The sequence below is a fragment of the Falco punctatus genome (genome assembly GCF_963210335.1).
Source record: "Falco punctatus genome assembly, chromosome: 9".
In the NCBI taxonomy this organism is placed as follows: Eukaryota; Metazoa; Chordata; class Aves; order Falconiformes; family Falconidae; genus Falco; species Falco punctatus.
The window spans coordinates 22940701-22966480 of record NC_137589.1 but is presented as its reverse complement, the minus strand read 5'-3'; the positions used below and the strand labels follow the sequence as shown (position 1 = coordinate 22966480).

The 25780-nt window shown below is 41.8% G+C and overlaps 2 protein-coding genes across 5 annotated transcripts in view; both read right to left on the bottom strand.

Moving 5' to 3' along the window:
• The window catches only part of PAPSS2 (3'-phosphoadenosine 5'-phosphosulfate synthase 2), a 49126-nt gene extending 45036 nt beyond the window's left edge, over nucleotides 1–4090 (bottom strand). For 3 of the 4 annotated variants that reach the window (XM_080401605.1, XM_080401611.1, XM_080401608.1), the window contains exon 1: nucleotides 3964–4090. The gene's annotated coding sequence lies outside the window, so the exon portion shown is untranslated. The remainder of the gene's footprint in view (nucleotides 1–3963) is intronic. The other variant, XM_080401609.1, reaches the window with a different exon arrangement.
• Nucleotides 1254–24284, bottom strand: MINPP1 (multiple inositol-polyphosphate phosphatase 1). Its single transcript, XM_080401766.1, has 5 exons — nucleotides 23651–24284; nucleotides 23136–23324; nucleotides 22114–22211; nucleotides 20151–20284; nucleotides 1254–5016 (listed from the first exon to the last, which is right to left on the bottom strand). Exons 1-5 carry the CDS (start codon nucleotides 24210–24212, stop codon nucleotides 4617–4619), a joined length of 1383 nt encoding a protein of 460 aa, XP_080257892.1. The 5' UTR covers nucleotides 24213–24284; the 3' UTR covers nucleotides 1254–4616.
• Nucleotides 24285–25780: the final 1496 nt, after the last annotated feature.

Genomic DNA, 25780 nt, shown 5'->3' with positions numbered 1-25780 from the left:
AGGAAGAACAGTAGGGGAAAAAAAATATCTCTATAAATCTTCAAGTTACAAGCTCTCCCCTGGCTCACCTACTCCTGGTGCCATGCCTTGGTAATCTTAACAATGTATACTGTTTGCACTGTATATAATCCATCTCGTGGTCCGTAAGTGACTACCCTTTGAAGACTGTGGAGGACACCTAACACCTTCACTCCAGACCAGCAAGGTCCACCCTTAGCATGGCCAGGTTTGAAATTAGTCTGACAATCATATGAAATAGTCTGTAACTTAAAGCCCAGGAAAGCAAAAATTTAACAATTCAAAGATAAACCATTATTTCTGCCACACCAGCGACTGCAAACTAACATCTGATAATACTAACTTCCTTTTCAAAATTTAGACAACTAACACAGTGACTATTTAATATATTATATATCTAAAAAGGAAAAAGGGGAGTGGTGGATGGTGGTGATTGTGTTCTTCTACTAGAAGGTTCTATACAGTATCTTCAATTCTAGAGACATTTCACGTCTTTTCCTGTGACTATACAGTTTGGGGTTTTTTTGTTTAAACAAAACAACATCAACTGGTTTTTATTTCAAACTGTCTTACAGACTAATACTTCTAAAAATGAAGAAAGAGCCCTTGACCAAAGATAATGCTGTTCCAGTCACAGCACACTTACAAAAGTGCTGCATCTTCAGCACATAAGCACACTTCAGGCAAAGCTTCATTTTTACATACAGGTGACCAGAGAATTAACAGATGTTAATGTAGCTAATGGATACTCAAGAACAAGGAATATTGCTAAATACCTACAAGAAATGACATGTTAGAAAGTACTGCATGACATATGCTTCTAATTCTTTATCAAATCAACAGTGTCAATCTCTTATTGAGAGAGTCATAATATTTAGAAAAATAATACCGCAGCAGATTCTGAACTGCACTAAAACGTGTGTGCAACCGTCACTCCACTTCAAAATGCAGGACATTTTCAGACATTTTGCATACTATAATAATAGTATCTGCAAAAATCTTGTCAAGAAACTATTGCTGTTTTTAAAACCAGGGCTCCTGGAAATAAGCGTAAATTTTCACTCACCTCAAAATGTGGGAGTAGAAACCTTATTAAGGCATTTTATATCCATGTGACAACTTAAAATAATCAGAGACACCAATGGGAGCAATAGCAACCTACCAAATATATTTTGAAGCAGAACACAGCTGTTATACTAAATATCATGTCATTATTACTGCTCATAAAACAGAGATGAAGAAAGTGTGCAGTTTTATTTCACAGCACTAAAAATCCAAAACATGTTCTCAAATTCATCCCGTTAGTACCATATTATTACAAATCTGCATTGCATCCAGCGATTTGACAACTCAATGCTAACCAGAATTACAGTAGCAGTACTTACAAGAAGGAAAAAAAATGAATTTGTCAGAAAGATTAGTTAAGCTTTAGACATCTAACAAAATAAAATAAATTTCAAACATATTTAAGGCCAGCATCCAAGAACACTGTGGGTATTTTTCATCAATGAAAGCTTCCAGTTTGAGAAAGGTTGCAAAGTCCCCGATAGATGACTGAGATGAGGTGTTTTGTCCAGAGCCATATGAAGGAAGAGAAAGCATTATTTTTCTTGCAGGACTTATTCAGGATGTGGTAATCTGCAATGCCATGAATATGGCAGCTTGTTCAAATACTGCTCACTGAGTCAGCGCCCAACTTTATGGAAATATTTCAATCCATTTTAGTTTTCCTCTGTAGCATATAAGCAAATTTATACACTTACTAAATTAAAGGGTCATACCTCCCTAATGGTAAGAATCAGTCATATGAACAAGTGCCTGAAACATGACCAAACACTTATATTGCTACAATTGTACATTTCCACACTGAGCCTCTAATTCTGCCAAAGGAGTGAGTCACCACATCCTTTAAATACATATCAGAAACCAAATAGCACGTTTTAATTTTCAGTTAATTGCTGACAGCCACTGAAGATATATCTGTTATTCTGGAGGTATGATGGACCTGTACTCTGAGGCAAAATGGGAAACAGCCTCTGGAGTCATCCTTGAAGCCCTTTGCACAGCATTTAAGCACACAATCAAATCGGTAATACAGAAGCAAATGGTACTTCACTGTAGAAGGAATTCTTTGGTTCCTCCACCTGGTATGGCACATGATCAAAAAAATAGTCAAGTGCAGCATAATCCTCCTCCATAAGGAAGAAGGATATATCCTTCAAGTAAACATAATGTCCTAGAATCAGTCTCACTGAACTGACAACAGAAATCTTCCATTCATCTCCAGTAGTCAGGCTTTCACCCTTCTGTTCAAATAATGAATCATCACAGGAGACAAATTTACAGAAAAAATATTTGTTCAAAGGTGGATTTTCTCACTCTTTTATCTGCTATTTACCAAAGTTAACTGCATTTCAACAAAGGTTCATTTCTTTGTAGCTTGCCTCAAATGTTGCAATAAAGTTTGTAGTAATTTCTGTGACAGATGCCTGCTATCAGTTGACTTAGTCTCAAGATAGGATCATGTAAAAAACTGATAAAGCAGTAAGTCATATGCCGGGGCTGACAGTCATCTGTCCTATATTCCTACATTTGTTTCAGCATCAATACTTCTCCCAAACAATTTCACCTGTTTCAGACAAAGAGCTGCAAAGCTAACACAGGCAAGTATTTCACTGGAATGTTAATGCTGAAATATCCACCAGTTTTAATCATATCTTCAGTGATCAGAACCTTGGCCTCCACAGAAATCAGTGTGCTAGTGAAACAGGGCCCCTATGTCCCAATGTCGTGAAAAGCCCTTAACTCAGAGTACAACAGTAAAACCCAGGTTTTCGATTGCTCCTTAACTTACAGATATGTAAGCCTTAAGTGCTTTTATACAAGCCCTATTAAAAAAAAATAATGACAGAAGTCTAAGTCCTCTAAGAAAAAAAAAAAAAAATTATACACCAAGTAACTCCTCAGCTCTCTCTTTTCTGGTTTTGTTTTTGTAGCAGTTAAGTTCCCAGTTCTGAAGGTGGGCCTACAAACCAAAATGTTATATACCCTGTATATATATACCCTGCAGCAAATGCGGCTATCGGCGTTTCAGTGCACCTGACACCCTGTGGTAACTGCTTATACCAACCTTTCACCCCCTCCCCAGTAAACACAGCAAACTATACCTCACTTCATGGGGTGAACTATGGAACACTCGTTACAGAGCATTAAGTACACACTTAAGTGCTACCAGCACCATAAATCTACACCCTCATTTGCTTTGGGACAACTTGTTCACATAGCCATTTCCTTCTGGGCAATGAAGGAATTTTTATCCAACTTACTACATTTCACACATTTCTGGACAATTATCTTCATTCCTCCTTTTTCTGCCACACTGCAGAGCTCTAAAATGCTTTCCAACTTCCAGTAGCAAGTGTCCTACTTTACGTGCAGTTGCTTTAAACAATTACCAGTATTTGTATGCAACTGACTTCTTCAAAACCAGCTTCAAGAACACAGTGGCACACCAAATGTGTAAGGCCTACGTAACTGACACCGCATTTGGTGCTTTACAGCTAGCAGAAGTCAAGTCTCAGCCAGATACTTTTTTACAGTCCAAAACCTGCCTGGATTTAGGGTGAGCAACAATCTCATTTCAGGCAGGAGGCTGGACTGGAGACCTGCAGAGGTCCCTTCCAATCAGAGCTGCTAGAAAAACTGTTAGCATCTGGACAGGACCAAGACTTTCATAGCCATAGCAGAGCCTAACCTAAATGCCCTAGCCCTAATCTTTAACACTAGAAATTGATGGTGCGAAAGAACTCACCAGATTACTTAGAGAACAACTGCTGCATCAACCAGAGCACCTTAATGGAAGAGTGGCTACTTCCCCTTGTTTTTCTATTTTTTTTTCCTTCTCCTTTTCCTTTTTCTACTTCTTTTTAAAGATAGTTTACTTACCCTGGAGGCTAACTTGCTATGCAGGATGGGTTGATGATGACTTTTAAGACTTAACTCCTTGACCCTTTTCAGGCAGGTAATGCATGCAGGAACATTGCAACTCCTGTTTTAAATGCCCAAGAAACAGATGTTCTCATGGTGCATTCCAGGCAGAAGCTGGGCAGCTGTGGAAAAGGATTATGTACAGTGTCCCTCCTAGAAGCTCAGGAAAAGGAGCAAAAAAGCGCACAGGTTTGAGTTACCTCATGCCTGCCACAGGAAAACAGTAGCTAGCAAAACAGGCAGCACAAAGCAATACTGAATCAGTGCAACCACCTTCAGCTCTGACAACAGAAGTTGCCCCAGCTCTTAAGTCCAGCTACAGAACATTTATAAGAGGAATGACCAATGAAATTACGTATTCATTCATATAAACATACAAATACACTTCCTCTTGCAACACATATGTTACAAATGCTCAACATCCCTGTTACAGCATTTATGTAATTCTGCTTATGTAATAAATAAACAGTGCATTGAGCTGAGACAACCCATCAAATCTGCAAGTTTATAAAGTTAGCACAGCAGCAGCAAGTCATCAGAAGTGCTTGTTCACAACATCTGTCCAACAGAACCAAGATCAATTTGCAGAACACTCACTCCGTTTCATTCCCTCAAAGCTCATCAATAGCAGTAATATTAACTTTTGGTAATTCGCACTCTTCTTTGAAGTGGCAGTTTTCCAGGATGTCCTTGTAATAGTCCTTGAGGTCTGCATAAGTAGAGGTGGTTTCGTTTGAGTGATGAAACAACATCGGTTTTTCATTCAACAGCATCTGCACTTGGAATTCTTCTTTAGAGGTTTCCACTTGATCACAGTGGTAAAGCACAAATACCAGGTTGGCTGCATAAGGCACAATCCGGCCACTGCGAAATTTCCGATGCATTTGTCTGATGTAATTGTTTGCCTTGAGAGGTTCATCATCTTTGAAGAAACCCATAAGGGCAAGCAGTGGCTGAAGTGTCTCTGCATGTCCAACTTGTATAATCAGAGGTGAAGAGATGGGTTTTGAACTAAAAAAGAACAAGGTGCAAAGGATCAGCAAGAGCCTGTGCTTTAAAAACAAACATAGCAACATACTGCACAGCTGTCAGCAATGAAGGCCTAAAGAAGTAGACTTTGAACTCTAGTGCCCGATAAAAAACAGTTTGGGAATTTCAGTCTATTACAAACTTTTTTAAAAACATTCAAGCTTCCTAAATTTTGTCCCAATTGAAGGTATTGGCTCTTACATAAAAGGTAAAAAATTGTAATAAATGTAGCTAGGCTACAGCTAGAGGCTAATGTAAATATGGTAAACAAAAGCAAGAAACAGATTAATGGTGTGAGTGCATATACTCAGTACATCTCTCCAACTCCCTGTGTGAGCCTAATCACTTGTGTTCTTCCCAGGTATGGGATGATCCAGCAATCATGCTATAGTTAATATATTGGTTTTGGATTAAATAAGATTTTTAAATAGCATTGCCTCCTCCCGTCAGGAACTTGAAAGAAGGGCAGCAAATCACCAAGCCAGCTGCAAAGCTCTGTTAACATACTAACCAAATCAAGTCCTTCATCTGATGTGACAGAGTGCCCTTCCACTGTCAGCACATGGGAAGGCTCAAGGACATCACAGTAACTCATTACTGTTCACACAGATCCACTGCCAATACATACAGCCATTCCTCTGCCACAGCCTGTTTGGAAAAACCCCCTGGGACTTTTTTTTTTTTTTTTAAACCAAATGAATTTTTTACTCTAAGTTTTACAGATTTGCTTTAGTACAAACCTACAGCTACAATATAACAGGTTTTCCTGGGATGCTGAGCTGTGTTTAATAGGACTGATTAGAGTTAGTCCTTTTTTGTTGTTGTTGTTCCCTGGCAGATTCAAAAAGTACCTGAATGACAAAGTGTAATGAACTAATAAGTTAGATCATCCAGGACAAAATCCACTTCAAAGACCAATGAATTATTATTAAAATGTACCCTTTATTCTTTAGTTATTCTAAATACTTCAAACTACACATAATTTTTAAAAGTCTTTTTAAGAAGCTTCTGCCTAAATTAATCCAAGATGCAGTGAAAAGAAGCCCCCACATTATGATCATTTTAGACCTGGAAACTTTTAACGTTTTGAGCATTAGTTTTGCTAGATTTGAGGATCAAAAAGCTTTTGCAACTGCTACAATAAAGGGTAAGTGACAATTCAGTTTCAAGATGCAAATTAAGCCTAAGTAGAAACATATTGGGACATTAAGAAGCTACAGTAAACCCCTACTACCCCCTGACCTAACTACAATCACGACTGCCTCCACAAGCAAACATATTACTGACTTAACACACAAACTGTGGCTTCCCCTGGCACACCACCACCAATGCAGGATTTTAAAGAGTGTTTCTTGCCTACCTCTGTGATCACCAATGCTTTTAACCAAGTATCATGCTAGAACAAGAACTGTAATTTCATAGCAAAATACTGTCTTTCCCCGTGCTCCCTCCCCTGCTACTCCAATACAGTTCAGCTGTTTGGAAGGTGCATCATTTACCAAAGCTTAGTCCAAAGACAGCGATCCAGTCATTGGAGGAAAACAGTTGTCCCTCCACAATTTATTAGTCGAGATTATAAACAGGACTACTGCTATTACTAATTCTTGAGAACATCAGCTAGTCAAAAAGATTGTACTCCCCCAGCACGCTAGCCAACAAATTAAACCTCTGATTTGTACCACAACCAAAGCCGAAAACAAAGACAGTTTGTGAACAAAAGGTTACATATTGTTCAACCAAAGGAAAGATAAGAGCTGGCTCGCTGCAGAAGGAAGCATCAGGCAAGATAAAAATCTGCCCCTTGCTCCAGAGAATGATGATGGCTTTTTGGGACCATCTCCAAGTGGCAGACAGAAGCCCGCATCACTTGTTCTAGCACATGTAAAGAGTGCTTTCATGAGAGAGGTGAATCTTTGGCAACACTCCAGCTGCCAGTAAAGTCCACCCACAGATACGACACATCTTGATTGGCCTGAAAAGGAGGAGTGTCCTCTGCTCCAGCCTAATCTCTCAAGCAAAACTGAAAAATGTTTAACTGGAGGACTTGCCTGTAGATTCAAACTTTGATCAGGTAAGTAGTAATTCAGTCCTGGCACAGGATGGGGTCTGTACTACCAGCTCAATATAGCCTTGGTGTCTGTGCAGTCTGAAACACACCTTGCACCGCTCTGCTCCCTGGTGAGCCTGCAGCTCTTCTGACTGTACTCCTTAGACATGTATGCACATACACGCACATACTGTCCCTTTAGGCAAAACATCACTTTAAAAAAGTGCATCAGAAACCTGCCTTTGTTTCCTGTTCAAAAGCAGCTTTAAAACCACAGAAAGGTTTCATATGGAGGATGTTGCATTTTTTTCCACCCATGCCTTTGCTGCAGCAAGAGGCATACATTATTCACTACAGCACCTCTTCCAGCTCCTCAAAAAACATCAGTGGTTCTGCCTACATTTCTTGTTATTTATGACCCCTTCCCTCATTTTAAAGCTGTGAAGCTTTTGGATCCTTTGACCCCTTTCTCTTCTCTTCCCCCTCCTTTCTGTCCTCTCCTCTTACTCATTCAGCTAGTTCATTTATATCCTCTCCCTCCACACACACCTTCAGGGAAGTATTTTTAGGTTTTAGGACACAGTCACATCCCTCCTGTCAGTCGATAAAGAGGAACAGCAGCAAAAACCCACAAGCCTACAGAAGACGACAGAAAGCTATTCCTTTGACCTCCTGCAATTTCCAGCTCAGAGATCTCCTGGGCCTGATGTGGCTTCTATGTAATGTAGGACCTCTCAATGAATTTTTCCTCTGCTGAGACTCTCCTTAAATGTATGTACATTTCTAGCATGCACAACATCCTGTGGCAAGGAGTTGCACAACTTCACACACTGCTCGCTTTTTCTATTTGTAGATGCTACGTAGCATTTAATCCTTTCCACTTACAACTTTGCAATAATATTCTTTCCAATTTGAGAAATCCTACCTTAGTCACTCCACAATTTTTCCAAATGAGCTACATGTTTTTAGATCAGAGTATCAGAAATGCACGACACTCATGACAGTAAGCTACATTGTAAAACCATGCTGCACCCATGATGCAGTTTTCTTAATTCATGACATCTAACACCTTTTCTAATCATCTTACAGAATTCCATTGAAAGATACTTCCAGACAACTATAATGACCTCAAAACTCAGCTTCTGAGCAGTAAGTTGTCCCAGATTCTGCCTAACAGATGATAATCAGATATTTTTTTTACCATGTGGATTACTTTACAGATCTGCAATTTTCAAGCCCAGGTAGTTTCACAAGGTCCTTTTACAATGCTCCTACTCGAAACAACTTATCTTAATTATCTTGAATAAAAGTGCTGCATTTGCAATGCCACTTAGCAGCCCAGATCTTTGCAGATCTAGCTCCACTAGTGACCTGCCTCCACTAGGAAGGAGAGAGAAAAAAAAGAAAAAAAATAAATCAATCTGCTATCCCTACTCTCCATTTCTTGTATTTTCATTCTTTTTTTTTACCCATGTAAGGACCTTCCCCCTTAGCCCCGACTGCTTCATTTCTTTTGATAAGGAAACCTGTTGAAAGATGTTTGGAAATCATGACTGTCTCCCAGAATGCTTGCTGATCCTTCCCAAAAGCTCCAAGAGGTATGTTTGCCTTTCAAAGAGCCATACTAACACTACTTTGTTATATCATATTCATCAAGGTGCTTATCAACACTAGCCTTCATTGTTATTTCTACTAGACTGGCCTGTAATTATTACTCTCTCATGGAGCTGCTTTTTTCATTTTTTCTTTATTTAATGAATTGTTCTTAAATCATCACACCTGCCAGCCCCCCTCTCCCCAGCTTCTTGCCTGAAACCAATAAACACTGGCTCTTATTTCAGCTATTTCAAGTTCTTTTAGCCTCTTCAGCACTTACTATCACACCCAGCTCTAGCAATTCAGCACATTTTCATTCTGTCCCAGCTGCACACTCTTATACACATGCCTGCTTCCAAAGTAGTGGTCTGTATTTTACAGTTTACTAAGCAAGAAAGCTAGTACTGTAAATATGTTGCTAAAGTTTCTAAAGCAAGTGTTACATAGGCATTACTCACTCCACAGGGAGTGGATTTCACACACACACCCCCTCCCAAAAAAAAGTTTCAGAGCTGTTAAGAAGAAGGGAAAAAAGTAACTTTCTGGTTATCAACACTGCCTTTAAGCAAGGTTTGGCTTTACTTTCCAGCTGATGTTAGCAGAAATCTTGGGATGGAAGTAAATCACAAAAAATAGTTAACTTCATTAAAAAACCAGCAACACATACATTTCCGAAACAGGAAACAAATTATAGCATATACACCTGCACACAGAGAGAGGTTCTAACGAACAAGGAAAGAAAATCTTACAAAGACAAAACAAGGAATAAACAAAGCTCTCTTTCTCACTGTAACTTCAGATTTTATTTCACCTGCTTTAGTCTCATGAAATCCTCATTGAACAGGCCAAACTACCTTGGGAGACAAAGCAGACCCCTCCCACTGTATTATTTTAACAAGAATTAAATATGTTTCCTTATATGGTACAATCTGGAGTTTTCAATAGACTCTCTAACACATTATGTCACAGAAATCAGGAATAAGAAAACTCCTTAACCCAATGCAGCATTAAGAAGCAGGCATTCTTTATTGCAGCACTGGATGCACAGGGAATCATTTCACATAACACGCATGCCATATGTTTCATTCAAACAAAATTATATAGCCCACACTTATGTGTTACATTTCTCAAAAAAATCATTCATTCAACAGGCAGTACTATGTTATTTGAGTCATGCATGCTCCTTACAGGTATCTCTGAGTCTTCTAAGGGGTCTCAAAAAACCAGACAACACTATAGTTACAGCTGATTGATCACTGAACCTTAATTTACTTCCCTTATATGGAGAGCCCAAGGAAAATCCAATTTTGTTTCATTAGTTACATATACAACCACCTCCTCATTGATCACAAGTTTTAAACGACTCTTTCCCTCTTAGCATAAAATTACACAATCAGGGTTGGTTAGTAATCTCTCTCCATAGTGATTACATTGAAACAAAAAATATAATTGCCATGCTAAAACAGACTATATAAAAAATACAATTACAAAGCTGAAACAGACTGTATTACATGGTAACAAGTATACTTGACTTCTCACCAGCACTGGATATCTGATTTCTAAGACTACTCAAGCACTCCTGTTCAGTCTCTGGGGTCATGACTCCAGTTCAGATGTGGTTTCATATCATCTGATAATAACCATAAAAATCACCATCGAGGTTAAAACAGCAACAGTAATATTTTTAATTATGGAAAAGATCACAAAAGACTGCCTCTTCAGAACACGTACACAGGCAAAGGTTACTACTGCCCCTGTTTCTGATAACGTAAAGACAGAAGCGCAAAGCACAATCAACAAAACACTGATAAATTCAAAACAGTAGCAGAGGCTCATAAAATACTAAACAGAAGGCCTGAGGTTTCCACACTCTATCTTCTTGACGATCGATTAATGACTCAGCATCCCATGGAAGTATCAGACAAAGTTCTCAACGCTGTACTCTGACAAACGCCAACAATACTTAACTTTTTTCCTCCCTTTCATTTAATAGTAAATGACTTGGGAAAGCACACTGATCAGTAGGAAAAAAACTATCTCATTTCCAACTTTAAAGGGAGATGGAGAGGCTGTGCATAAAACTTTGCCACAAAATACTGTGTTTGTCTGAAAGCGATTGCTAGCAATTGGTTTCATATTTATTTCACAGAGCAGTTCCAAAGGAGCAGAACCAGCTGTCTCTAGGAAGAACACAAGCAGGGTTCATTGAAGAGATATGTCAACTTCAGCTACTGAACTGTCCACTCTGTAACTTTCTATGTAAATCTGACCACAGCTGAAATTGAAGTTACTGAACAATTAATTCATCAGCACAATCCCAAAATCTAATTCTCACCATGGAAGAGGCAGCACCACAGAGAAGCACAGACACTGGATTTATCATTAAGACAAATTCTAGTTCTCCTTAATCTTAGCAGATTCGGGTTTAACACTGAATCTTCTGCATCAGCTCACCCATCCTCAAGAGTAGATCATTCCTACTCTTCCTAGGACTACAGATATATCACTTGAGATGTATAGTAGTGAACTCTGTTTCAACTAAAGTTTATTTCCTAAGCAGCTATGTGACTTTCAGCTAGAGATAACCAAAACCTCAAGAGATAGAGGGATAAGAAGAAACATTTCCTACAGCAAAGCTTAACTTGCCAGCCTTCAAACCTCATGTAAAAATCCCTCCAACAACTTCAAAGAAGGTAAGGTTTAACAACTATTTAAAAAAGCAAGCTTAGACTACATTCTGCCTTTTTTCTTCACCATATGAAAGCCAAGACAAAGGACTCAAAACTCTCTATTTTCAGCTATGGAATGAATTCTCCATCCCTCCCACCTCCCCCTGTGATTTATTTCTGCAAAAAACAGCTCAAGGAAACTTAAATCTACAAGGAAACAACAGAGACCGGGGAATGCAGTGACAGAGGTGGGACTCAGAGGGCAGCGGAAATATTTAACAATGGCGCTGCTAAGTGTTATCACCAGTGGGAAGAATAAAAAGCAAAACCAAGTGTCTGTCAAACAGTATTAAGTCCTTATGTGTCAAAACTTACATCTTAAGTAGCAGAACAGAAAACAGCTGTGCTTATTAGTTTCCAGAATCAGTACCAACACAAGATGCCACCACAAATAAAAATTTCCTTCTTTTCCAACAAGAACATACATGAGCTCACTCATGACAAAGGCAAACTTGAAAGGCTGACCAGACTACGCAAAACTCATTTAAAACCCTGCTTAAAAGGCAACAGCTCTTATGTAGTCCCACAGGAGTCAATCACCCAAAGCTAACTAGGCTTCATTACATTTCACTTCAGAGCTGCTGCGGTTTCAAAGGCTCTTTTGTGAATGATCCCACCATTCCATACCTCAGAGATTAAATGTGTTAGTGCAAAAGCATCGTGCTGATGCTAAATGTTGAACCATCATGACAAGCCAAAACCAAATCAGTAGGGTCATGCCACTCATCAAACCCTTCCTGCCTAAGGTGAATACTGGTTAGGTCAGTTCATTTGCATTTTGGTTGCCTAGGTATTGTTTTGCTTTTTTTAATTCCTTACATAAAAGAAAATGACTCTATAAAAGTTGCTGAGATATCTTTTCAGAGCAATCCCGAGCAAGCAAAAATAAGGTAATTAATATGAGATTAAGTAAATTCTGGGAGGTTTAAAAGGCACAAGCAACATTTCAAATATCTAGTTCTAGCAGACAGATGAAAGGACATGCTTCCAGCGGAGGTTCTCTGGACTGCCCAGTCATATATCACTATAGAATTAGCAGATGAGGTGACAAGCACCTAGGACAGAAGCTTTCAACACGGGTTCTCCCAGTATCCCAAAGAGCCAGATGACATAATGGGGACACCCCTGAAGTGGCCCCATACAAAAGGCACACAGAGCCACCCATGCCTCCATGCCCACTGAGAAAGTGACCCTGTGAGAAGCACAGTACTGATGCTTATGACCTGGCTCTGCAAGAACTGCTATATACCTTGAAGTCAGTCCATGGTAGTATGCATGTGGCTACAAACTGCCCTGCACTTCAAATAATGCAAATTACACATCTGCATGTCCATAGCCCTAGTTCTCCTTTGGAGCTGCTCTGCTACTGAGTGGGTGATCACGCACACTGGTTTACAGCTCCCACCAAGGGACACAGGACATCCCAAGCCTGCCAATGCACCCAGAGAGCCAAGAACCTGCACTGTGCAAACATGGGATCCCAGCAGCAAGAAGGAATTTTCATTAAAAGAAATGACTGAACAATTTGGGTCTGAGCAAAAAGGTTTTTCTAAATCAAATTACATCATTTGGACTGCATACGTGGAAGCTTTTTGCTCTATTCCCTTTGTACATACTATAAAAAGATAGTTTTGAACAGTTAATTGTTTTTAGATTATATATTGAATTCTTTTGTACTGAGTCATAGGTCTGAAAGGAGTGATTAGGGCACAGTAGTAGATCACTACAGAAAGGTTATCAATTGTGTTGTGAACTGACCTCCTAACAGGAAGGCAAATTACATGAAACAATAAAAGCTGCCAATAAATTGGCAATATTAAGTTGTTTACCATATGGCTTAGCCTGGTATAACCACAAAGATAACCTTCACTTGATCTTGAACTCTGTTCAAATAAGCCATTGTTAAATATCTTGAATCTGCTGACTCTCAGAGGAAACCACCAAATATTTTGCAATGTGTATGTGCAGCTAGGTTAGTATTTTCAATCATTAGCCACATACTTTAAATATTGAGATGGCTGCACAAAGCATACGTCCCAATTTCCAGAGCCTTACGATCATCCATTCAGACAGCACAAGTAATAACAAGTATTTCATATTCTCTTTCACGAGTAAGAAAGGCAGACTTGTTAAATATCTGAAGCTACAAGAAAAAAGTATAAAACAGCTTTAATGAATAGCCATTATCCTTAAAGTGTGCCAGAACCAATTTTCAAATCCACCCCTGCCCAAGTGTGTAGCTGTTAAGGGGTTTTTTTTTTGTAAGATTAGCAAATTCATATTGCATTAACTACCAAAATACACAGATTTCTCATCAACACACAGAGTTCCTGTTAGCAGAAGAGCACTCCCAGATCCCAGATGCAAGGCTTACCTGGGCATCCCACAGAAACCTGAAACTGAAAAGCAATGCACATTTTTACTCCTTCTATGTACAGTTTTCCTGCTGATCCATACCATATGCTGCAGCAAGAGGGGCTTCCTCCTGTGACCATAATATTACCCCTTTCTCCTTCCAAGTTCAGTGTGCCACTTCTCCCAACAAGATGTCCTGGTTTAACCCCAGCTGGCAATTCAGTATCATGCAGCCGCTCACTCACTCTCCGCCCCCCCCAGCAGGATGTGGAAGAGTCAGGAAAAAGGTAAAACTCATGCGCTGAGATAAGAACAATTTATTATTAATATAGTATTTTGTTTTAGTTAATAACAACTCTAATGAAAATGAGAGAGACAGAAAGTGGAATAAAATCCAAAAGGAAAAAACCCCAAGGGATGCACAGTGCAATTGTTCACCACCTGCTGACTGATGCCCAGCCAGTCCCTGAGCAGTGACTGGCAACCCCTGGCCAGCATCCCCCAGTTTATATACTGAGCGTGATTTTCTATGGTATGGAATATCCCTTTGGCTAGTTTGGGTCAGCTGTCCTGGCTGCGTCCCCTCACCACTTCTTGTGCAACTCCAGCCTTCTTGATGGCAGGGCCCAAGAAACTGAAAAGGCTTTGACTTAATATAAACTTCACTTAGCAACAACTAAAAACATCAGTGTGTTATCAAAATTATTCTAAATCCAAAATACAGTATTGTACCAGCTACTGAGAAGAAAATTAACTCTGTCCCAGAAGAGTTACAGAAGGCAAGAAGCCAGTGAGCAATGGGATTGAGCTAGCAGTCCCAGCTGTCCAATGCAACACACAGCCCAGACATGCCTCTTGAGGGACGGGGGCCCATCGAATCTGAGGTTATTCCTACCACCACACCATGTTAGGCTGGGGAAGGCAGGGGGCAGGCAAGGAAGTCACAGTAGATTTTGATCTCTTGCTGTAACCCATCTAAGAGCCACAGAGAACTCAATGGCTCTTCTGAGGTAAGCTAATATTCGCCGATTGCTCCTCTACATCCTCATGTTGAAGTGACTCTAAATATCACAGCTTTGGGAAATGGGACACTTTCTGTGTAAACAAATGCTGACTGGTAAGAGCAGCCTTTCAAGGATTCTTCCAGAGTAGCCCAACTGCAAGTGCACATGCACGCACATATCACTACCTGGCAGTTATACCAATATAGTGAAGAGCTGGGACACTTTTTGGTAAGGCTTAAGCTGCAGTGAGGGGAAAAACAACAGTTTAGTGATGGGTATTTCCCCATTAGCTTCTTTGCCACACGGTTGCATAGCCTGACTGTATTTTCTGTCTGTAGCCGGAAGACTTGGGAAAAAACGCAATTCTGTCTTCACAAAAATAAAGTGCTTTAAGGTCTAAGACAGCTGCCCAAGTATGCCATTTCAGTACAAGTCATCTGGTTTAATGTATATTCAACTCTTGTGATAGAATTTTTTTTCTTGTAATTAAGAAAATACACAAGGCAGAGTGAGTCCTGGCCCCCAGCCTCTCCCGAGAATGTGACCATGACATTTCCTTACAGATTGGTAAGGAGGTATGGAGGAATGTGATCCTAAAAGGCCCACTGGAACTGTGGTAAGGTTTCAAGAAGTAGATGCTTCCTACTGATGATTAACATTTATTAGCCATTTATACCTTATTGCTACCGAGGGTGCAGAAGAATAGGGTCCATGCATGGGTGTGCTAACAGTAGGTGGTCACTAACACAACTATCAATAAATTCAACCTCAGACCCAAGTTCCTGAACAGATATTCCAACACCTTTCCAAAAGCTGTCTGGATGGGGGACAGCTGACAAGAGCAATCATAGTGAAAACCCTTATTGGAGCCTCCAAAACCATTCTGCTGTACAGCAAGATCTACGCAGAAGAGAATATTGCTATTTAAACCAACAATTCTGTTGGAATTCCTGTGATGAAAAATTCTAAAAATGTCTGAAACTTTTGCACTGCAAATTCAAGATGGGACAAATTAGCAACAGGTATTTATTACAACCTTCATCATTTTCTTAAGGATAGACTAATTAGCAGAAGATATTTTCCCCAGAAAAAAAGAAAAGGGAGCTTTAACAAGGCAACTTATAAGGCAACTAAGTTCAGTGAGCAATCAGATTGCAAGGTTAAGAATCACTTCATGGAAGAAACAGGGTTACAATAAAAGCAAGGTTTCTTTTTATAATTCAGCTGAAACTAGAAACTAAGACAGGAAAAAGCTATTGAATATAAATACTTAAAAGCATGCTACAAAAATGCAGCATTGTCAACACTGTTCCCCACTGCCAAGCCAAGCCTGGAGAACAGATAACCCAGATCTCTCAGCTTCTTGCTCGAACACAAATGCTCCTCTTTCTACTTTTGGAGAGCCCAACCTAAACTTTCAAGAAAGAAAGGAGAACTTGGAGCCAAAATAATGCTCTGGAAGTAAATTCGTTGTTCTTAAATTTTTAAAGCGAACAGCCAGTTACAAATCAATGTTAAACATCATGAAATTGAAAAAGCATTCCACTAAAAGAAATTTCATCCTCAAAGGTTCATTTTCTGACTAACGAACTGCTGCAAAAGTATACCATTAAATAAATACCATTAAAAAAAGATGCACATGCACAACAAAATATTTTCTACTATTATTAACACAGGCATATTTTTTTTATTTGCATGGTTTCTTGTTTTCATTTGTACTCATATTGCCGTGCGATCCGGGATAAGCCCCTCTCCCTATATAAAAGAAGCATTAGCTGCACCTCTGCTCCCCAGATCACAAGAGACACGAGCTGTTCCGACGCACGGGCTGTGGCAGATTTCCACATATTAAGCGCACCGGGTTACCCAGTTCAGGTCACGCTCAAGTCTTCAGTGCTTTAAGAGCGCCACCTTACGTTGTGGAATGGAGCGACATGCTCCTTTTGTGCAAGGCAACGCACTTCAGCAGCTTGCAGCTCCCATTTCGGGTGATGCAGCTGAACTGATTGCTCACCCAGCTTTGAATTTTGCAGAATTTTTAGGGTTCCAATCCTTTACACACACACATAAACTCACTGTCTTCTTCCCTCTGCGGTGGCAACACAACACGAGAACGCCAGAGATTGCAACTGAACCTTTGCAGCCAAAGCTGAGAGACAAGGTGAAGTTCTCTCAGTCCTTTAGTGCTCTGCCTCAGGCGCACGCTCTTCCCCTAGAAGCCTGCTGCACCTTGTAGTTTAGTGACTGCTGATCTAGCTCTCAATAAATTAGATTTACAGATAACTATTTTTTTCAGCTACAGCTTTATTTTTTATTATTAAACTTACAGGAAGATCTTAAACACAGTTGAGACAGCTGCAACTAGTGCATGTAATTTAAGGACTGAAAAGCTGTCATTCAAGAACTAAATTACACTAAAAAGAAACAAAAGTGACCCTTACATGAGTCAAGCTACACTTAGAAGTTTTTTTTCAGATTTCAGAAGAACAGAGGGGTCTTAAGGGCCTTGCTCGTTTGTTTTTCTGTTAACCTGCACTTCCTCCTGATCTTACCATTCCCAGTTCTTACTTTGTTTGTAGACAGACACAGAGCACATGACCGAGGTAATCACAGCAGCGTGCCTGTCAGTCTGTTAAGAGTTGGGTATTAATGACCTAATGTATTTTTCATTTTGCTCTCTAATAGGCTGAAGAAAAGCTACAGTGAATAAATGTATTTAAATGGTAATCTTAGCATAACCACTGCTTTGACTTCACCATTACCAAAATGAGAGCTATCAGAGTCTTAAGTTTCCACTTTTCATTCACAGCAACTCCTCTCCAAAGCCAAACTTATTTTACTTCGCAACTTCCAAGTTTTAACCTATTCATGGCAAAATGCAGAGGTGTCTCCTTTGTGCTGGCTGGTGCACAGCACAGTTCAAGATTCAGAAATGCTCCTGATTGTGCTGCCACCCAACGCAGCAGAGTCCTGTACGCTCCCATCCTCAGCTCTCATTTCCAACCCTGTATGGCCCCTTTCCCTGCACTCACACAATTATCAGAGCAGGACCAAAGCACTCATCTGGATGCAAGTGTTGGAAAAGTCTGTGTGTGCATCTCAACGGCAAATTTTCAATGTATTTACCTTCTTGCATACTAATCTGACACTGTTAAAACAGACAATTTCGTTTGATTTTCCAGGTGAATCCCAAAAGTAATTAAGACAAACAGTACTTGCACTGTTTACCTAGTGGTAACTCCCCTTTAGGTGAAAGAAACCATGCCATGTATTTAACATGAACTCTTGAAGTGACAGGGATGTTGAGGTCCAGTGTTGAACACAGGGTCTCTCTCCGAATCCCACACGAGGGAACAGCAAAAAACCCATCTGACTGAGAATTATGTTTCAACTGACCTAACACAGTTGTTCTACCACTGTTAATGTCCAGCTTGGATCCTCAGTCAGTGAGCTCCTAAAAGAAGCAAACTTCTTTGCTCCCTTCTCTACTATACAATGGTAATAACCAACTTCATTGGTTCATTCCTCCAACCCAAAATATTAATGCTACTTTAATTTCAATCTGCGAACTAAAAGGGGAAGAAAAAAAAAAAAAAAAAAGGTCTTCCAATGGGTTATCATGGAAAAAAGTACATACAGCCAGCCTCGAATACCCATGACTCATGCTTTTCTTCCTGAAATATCAAAGTCATTAAAATGCTGCTATGTTAGGTAGATCTACTTTAATATATTGAATATAGAAACAAAGTCCCAATGATGCTATGCAAGAACATCCACCACATGTAACTAATGTTTACATATTAACACCAAAGCTCAATTTGCTGGTTATAAGTTAAAAAGTTACTTAAAATTGGTTTCTGTCACATTGCATTTAATGGCACAATATGTATACAATCTTACAATCATATCTTGATATCATGTACTTTTATAAATATTCCCACATTTATCTGCTATGGTATTAATTCATGTGACTGATAGCTGAACAATGAATTTATAATTCCTCAGTTTGCACAAGAAACATGCACATAGGTTGTAAATTCATTCTCATATGAATGCACAGCATCTAAGGCTAAAACAGCTCTCAAAAAAAAAATTACCAGCACATGAGAGTATATGCAGGTAATTATGACACAAACAACCCAAGACATATCTGAAGCGTTTGTTTTCTCCACATCGCAACAGATCTCAGTTTCATTCCTATCTTACTCCTCCCCATCACACCGATTCACGAGACAAGATCAGCACCAGATACTGAACCATGACTCATGACTGACACCAGCTCATAGGAGTAAACAATACACAAAAATAGCACAGGCATCTCATGTCTAATTTTTAAGCAAGTATAGGGATGGCTATATCCATGACACTACAAATGCAGTTTTGAGGACTGCACAACTCAGTGGATGGAGTACCACTGCTAGTGTTCTTCCTCTGACACAAAATGACTGTTGTCAACTCATGGCAACAGATGAAGACAAACCACCATTTGAAAACATCTGGTTACTGTATCTTCAAGCTAACTAACAGGTACTTGTAAGGCCTAACATATTCCTCCAGCTACAGTGTTGTTCCCAAACTACAGTTTTGCTTTGAAAGAATAAGGATGGGAAACTAAATATCCTAGACAGAGCTCTCGGACTGGCTGGTGGAACTACAGACTTTGGATCATGGAACAAATCAAGACACCAGGTATATCGCCTAAAGTCTGCTCTCCCCTAGTTACAACAAAGCAGGTTTGTTGTTACAGCTCTGGCCTCTTGGATCCTGCAACAGACTGTTCTGGTCTAGAATCACTGTTTGGAACGATCTCTAATAATTATTTTTCCATAATTACATTTCAACACCTTTAACCTGAACCGAAAAAGCTTCACTAACACAAGAGACTCAAATCAAAACACATGCAGAAAGAAAGATTACCACACCAAAGTGCTTAAGTAACCAGGTAACAGAAAGTATCATAGGGATGCTTTCAACCCACAGTCTTCCATTTTCATCACAAATTATTTTTAACAAGGACATTTTAAACAAAACGGTCATTGTTTTAACTCAATGGCCTCTTCTCAAACTATGCAGGGAGAGAACATCACTATCAGACACAGCAGCTGGCTGCCCCTTGCAGGCCTGTGTGGATGAGTAAGTTAAAAGATGGAAACACATTAGCTGGGCACAAGAGCCCCAGTGGAAGAAAAAAACCCAAACAAACCATATACTCTTCAAAGAAATGCTGCTCTATTAAAAAATTTATTATCTCCATTAATATTCTCCTAGGTCAAACTCTCCTAATGTTGTTACATCTGGAAGTAAAGTACTTTTATTTACATTAAATCCAACTCAGGATTGACCACAGAAAGCCTGCAGCCAAAGCACAACAGCCTTTTTATTTACCTTTTGCTCTCTTCCACCGCTTTGTCCAAATGCTGGAAGATATCTTGGAATAAAATGCAGCTAGAGCGACTATTGATGTCATAGCCGTATCCCCTCTTCCAGTATTGCTTCAGGTCATTCAGGTATTCCAGTACCTAAAGTTAGAGTTCACAAGTATTTATTATTGCACTAAGGGAAAACAAAAACTCCACAACCTGGAGTAACAATGCTGCCACACACTGCACAAGATCAACAACTCTTTCACAGACACACACGTCCCCAAATATCAAGGCTCCAGTTGAAACTGCCTCAGCATAAAACCACACACAAAAGATCAAATTAAAGAGATGTCAAATCCCACATTTTGTCTTGGATCCGTCCTAGGGAAAACAGCAGGCACGCTTCCCCAGGCTTCAGTAATTTTCAGCCCAGGGCTTTGAGCTCTGAAGTGGTTTTCTATGAAGTCAACAGACTTCAGTGGATTCTCTCCTGCAATAACTCAGTCTCCCCTTTGAACATAACAAGTTTTAGCCTTAATAGTACCCAGCAGCTTGGCTACACAGTGTTAACTCTGCTGTAAACCTGCCTGCTACTACCTTCATTTGGTACCCATTCTGTACTGCACATGACAAGACAACCACTACCACCACTTTTTTAGCATTTCTGGTTTTGCCTTATGAAGGTCAAAGATCCTTAGCTTAGTTAATCATTCTTCAGATGGAATCAATCCCATACCTTTAACTCAGTTTGTCTATTTCTACATTCTAAAGACGTGCACACATCCCAAAAAGACAGAACTGTGCCTTGGATTTATGTAAGGGCACACAATGCTCTCCTCGTTGTCTGTTCCTTTTCTTACAATTTCTAGCATTAAAGTTGGGGGGGTTTATTTTTGTCCATTAATTTTACTTAGTTGAGCAGCCATTTTCATGGATCTATACCATCAAAATTTTACTTCTCAGTGGCACAATGGATCTGAGAGACAGCCACCACATATACGAAGCTTCAACATCTCTCCCCTCACGCAGCGCTTTACAGTGAACACCATCTACCACTGTACTGCTGTGTAATTCACCCTCACAGGGTCCCCCTGCAAAGCCTCTCAAACACCCCATATTCTTACTGTCCCAAGTAACTCCATATAATCAAGAAGCTTTCCCACCTCACTGCTAAGTTACCTCTAATCTTGAGCAGAACAGGCCTCAACAGAAGTCCACGGTGACCTTCTTTGAGAGGAGAGCATTTACTCCTAATTCCTCTGCCTACCCTTTAACCAACACCTATCTATGCAGACATCTCCCCTCTTTCCCAGGGTGCCAAGTTTCCTTAAGAGCTTCAGGAGGAGGCCTTACTGACCATCAAAAGGTACATAAGGTACTTTTTGAAAGGAGAGGAACCAATATACATCTCAGTTATCTGGGTTCTACTCAGTTTATTAACAGGCATTAGGTTTAGATATCTGATAGTCCCCAAAAGCATATGAGAAGTCTCAGAGGACCTAGAAGACCTCATTTGATGTCCTCTGGAATCAAGGCATTATATCATATGATTATCATATGCAAAACAAAGCTGTCCAAAGCATTTCTGAGGTCACAGAAATGAAAACATTATATGAATTAAGCACAATAAGGAAAGACAATTTTAATCAGGGCAAATCAAGACGGCACCAGTACTTAAGTCTGGATAAAGAAGGGTATTTCAGTCTTGCTGCTTGATTAATCCAGAGCTCTTCGGAGACCAAAGTAGTATTTCATTAGTTTGCAGAATAAGGGGCACACAGCTTAGAACTTTTGCCTGTGCAATGAGTTATGTCTGAATACTAAGGCATCTTTTGAAGGCTTCTCAAATATCTCTCCCATTTAGGACATACAGAATCGTAGCATAGTTTGGGTTGGAAGGGACCTTAAAGATCATTGAGTTCCAACCGCCCTGCCACAAGGAGGGACACCTTCCAGTAGACCAGGCTGCTTAAAGCCCCACATACCTTGGCATCTTCTTCACTGAAGAGTGAACACCATGGGGAGGTCACATTTTTTATAGCCAACTCATATGAGCAGGTGAGAAAAGCCACTTGAACAAGATCTGCAATAAAACCATCAAACAAGCAAAAAATAAAACCACTACTACAGAAGTAGCAACTTTCTCTCAACTTGCCTCTAAAATGAAATGCAATTGCAATTTAGCAATGCAAACAACATAATCCAATAAATAATCACCAGTTCGAAGGCCCATCACCAAAAATAAGTAGTTTTCAACAGAATTATTGCACAGAATCCAAATTTGGGACTGCAAGCTTTTCACATTACACTGCTATGACGGGAAAGAGCATTTCACGTTAAATGCTGCATGTCTGCTGATGTACATGCTATAGCTGTCAACCGCTAGTGTGTCTTCCTCACCACAAAGGACAAAAGAGTGAACACAGGGAAGATGTGTCTGTTCAATGCAGAGCGGTCTTTGACTACCATTACTCACTCTCCACATTTGCAGCACACTGCTGTTCAAGCTCAGCTGCCACTTTGGGATTGCAGCTTTATGGGCACACTACAAACAGCAGCAACACCTGTTTGCGAGGGCTCTCCCACCACTTGACCACACAGGGAAACTTAGCACTGTTCTAGACAAGTATTCTACCAGCGTAGAGGTCCACCTTTTCCTGAGGTTATTTGTGCATTTGAATTGTAATAGGTTTTATAAAAGCTACACCTGCTTGACCAAGCAGAATTCAAAGAACAACACTCATATCCCTCCGAACAAAGGGAAAGCTGATTTCATCTCCAGGAAAGGTATTTTCAAACATCTTTTTCTTCCGAACACCGACTAACAAGCATTTGAAGCGTTTTTTACTGCAACACCAACACATGTTTACAGGCTTGTGCATTTAATTAGGTACTGTGTCTCCAACTCACAGCATATTTTAATTGCCTGCTCTACATTAACTACATGTCTTGGAAGTCGTTCTCAGCAGGCTCAGAGCCTAAGCCACCTGCAACAGGCGGTCATTACCTGCGTTTATGTCCTCCACCGGCAAACACAAGGCACTCGCGACCTTCTCCAAGACCTTCCTCATCTCTGGCCCCTCTTTGAAGGCATTCACCTGGTACATCGCCGTGTCGTTCTCCTCCACCAAGGCTACAAACTTGGCGCAGTGATCAAAAAACCGCATCAAGGAATCATTAACTTCAACTTCTTCCTCTGAAAGCAAACATAGGCCTCAGAGCCACGGCCAGGGCAAGCACCACCGCACCCGGGGCTACCGGGGCCCGGCCACCCAGCACCGCCAGCCGCCTCCGGGGCTACCGGGGCCCGGCCACCCAGACACCCTCCCGGGGACCGTCCCCCCACCACATGGGTGTCCCCGGGGGGGACGCAGGGTGCCTGGGGGTGGGGGCCATGGGTCTGGCCCCACGGCTTCCATCAGCCCCGGGCCCCCTCAGCGCGGGCACAGGGCTCCCTCAGGGCGCGCCGGGAGAAGCGGGGCTCCCTCGGGGAAGGGGGGGGGGGGCGGTGTCCGGGTTTACCGTCGCTGTCGAGGCTGAGGGACGGCCCGAGCCCGCTGCGGAAGGCGGCGCCGCTCTGCAGACAGCGGTGCTTGGAGCTGCTGGCCAGCACCAGGCGGCGGCGGGCGGCGAAGAGAGCGGGGAAGCGGGCGGCCAAGCGGCGGGCCAGGTACTCCATGTCGCGCCGGCCCTGCGGCGCCAGCCGCCCGTCGAGGCTCTCCTCGTACCACATCCGCCAGGCAGCCAGGTCGGCGGCGGCGGGGCAGGCTGCGGCGGCGGCTGGCCGGCGGAGAAGACGGGCGTGCAGCTCTCCCAGACGGCGGACCTGCCCGGTCGTGGGGTAGCGGGTGCCGTGGCGGAGCACGGCGCGGAGCTGCAGCGGTGCGCAGGCGGCGGGCAGCCGCGACCCGGCCGCGACGGGGCCCAGCGACAGCGGGTCGCGCACCAGGTGCGGGTTCACCTCCTCATAGCGGGACTTGGTGCCGAAGTAGCCGCTCAGTCCCGCGCTCGCCGCTACCAGCAGCAGCGGCAGGAGGAGAAGAGCGGCGCCGGGCACCGGTGCGGCCAGCCGGCGCGGCGCCATGGCGGTAACTGCGCGGCTCCCGCAGGAAGAGGCGGAGCGGAGCCGCCGCCTCTCGCCTTCCACTTGCCTCTGGGGCCGCGCCGCAGCGCGGGGGCTGGTAGCCCGGCGGGGGGGCGGCGCGGCCCGGGCGGGGCTGCGGGGGCGGCAGAGGCCCTGGCGGAGTCAGGAGGGCGGCTCCCCTCGGGCCGGGCTGCCTGCCCCCAGCGCTGCACCCGTGCGTTAAAATACCTTCTTGCCCCATTTCGGGCCCTTCGCGACGCTAAAGACCCTGATCGCCTCCCCTATTTCACCTATTTGGGCAGGGCTTGGCCCTCAACATGGGCCATATTGTCCTTCTCCACACCAGCCACATTAGGCAAGTGAGGCCAAGAAGGGGCTTTCAAAACTGTGTTTGGCTCTTTTTGCCTAAAAGCCGTTAAATACCACTCAAAAGTACAGGCAGCGCTGCTGTGGGAGGGATTGTGGGCCGGGGATGGCCCTGTAGGTCAAGGGCGATGTGGGGTGTCAGGTCTTTTTAACACGGTTTATGGGTACCCAGCAGGAGCGGGTTCAGGTGGAAACACGCAGCTGTGGAAAAGACAGGAGTGAGGGTATGAAGTTTGCAGCTGGGGATGCTTCAAGCCAGGCGCGGTGTCCAGAGAGCCACCAGTGCTGGTTATAATTCTCACATCCTGCTGGCACCACTGGGGGTATGGCATGACGACATTGTAATGACCTATCCAGAAAAGCTTAGAAAGGCTTAGCAAAGCAAAGAATAAAAAGAGGCATCCTGTGGATAAGCCTGAGCATGATGGTGACTCATCGGGTTATAAAACAGTTTGGGCTAAAGCCTAAGCAAAACATCCCCAGTGCTGATGATACCCATTTCCAAGAAACCCCTCACTACTATATAGGCATTGGCTTGTAACTAATGAAACTGAGTTATCTGTAGGAGAAGCAAGGCTTGAGGTTAACAAAAACATCTCAAGTCTCAGGAAAAGGGCTTAGCTTTTGGCCTGCAGCATGTCCTGGGCAGACCTACGTTTTATACGCAGAAAGATCAGTTACTTTACTCCCTGCCTACACAGTCATGCTATTGGTCATACAGCTGAGAATTTTCACTGAATAAATAGATTTTCATTATATATTTAGCCAGCTAGTGAGATTCTATTGGAAAGTATGTCTCACCTGTCTCCCACCTCATCAATAACCAAAACAAAGTGTTAATGCAATGATATGCTAAGGCTCAAACAGTTAGAGTAGGCAAAGCCTTTAGAGCTGAGAGAGAAAGGGGAAAGAAAAGTATACGAACAAGTTAGTGTTTTAAAGCTTCTAAGTTATGGGCTCTCTGTGTTAAATCAGAGTGGTGTGACAACTGTCTCCCAGTGATGTACAGGGCTACTTGCCATGTATCCTGGAAGCTTTGGGAAAGGAAATATAGTACAGTATGCAAACTAAATTATCTTGTTGAAGGCTTTGGCTCAACCCTCTGTAGTGTGAAAGGTTACTTCTTATCAAGCACAATGGAGACTTTTAGTGTATATAGCGAAATCACTGCTGACAGTGAGGATTTTGTTCTGTATGTTTCA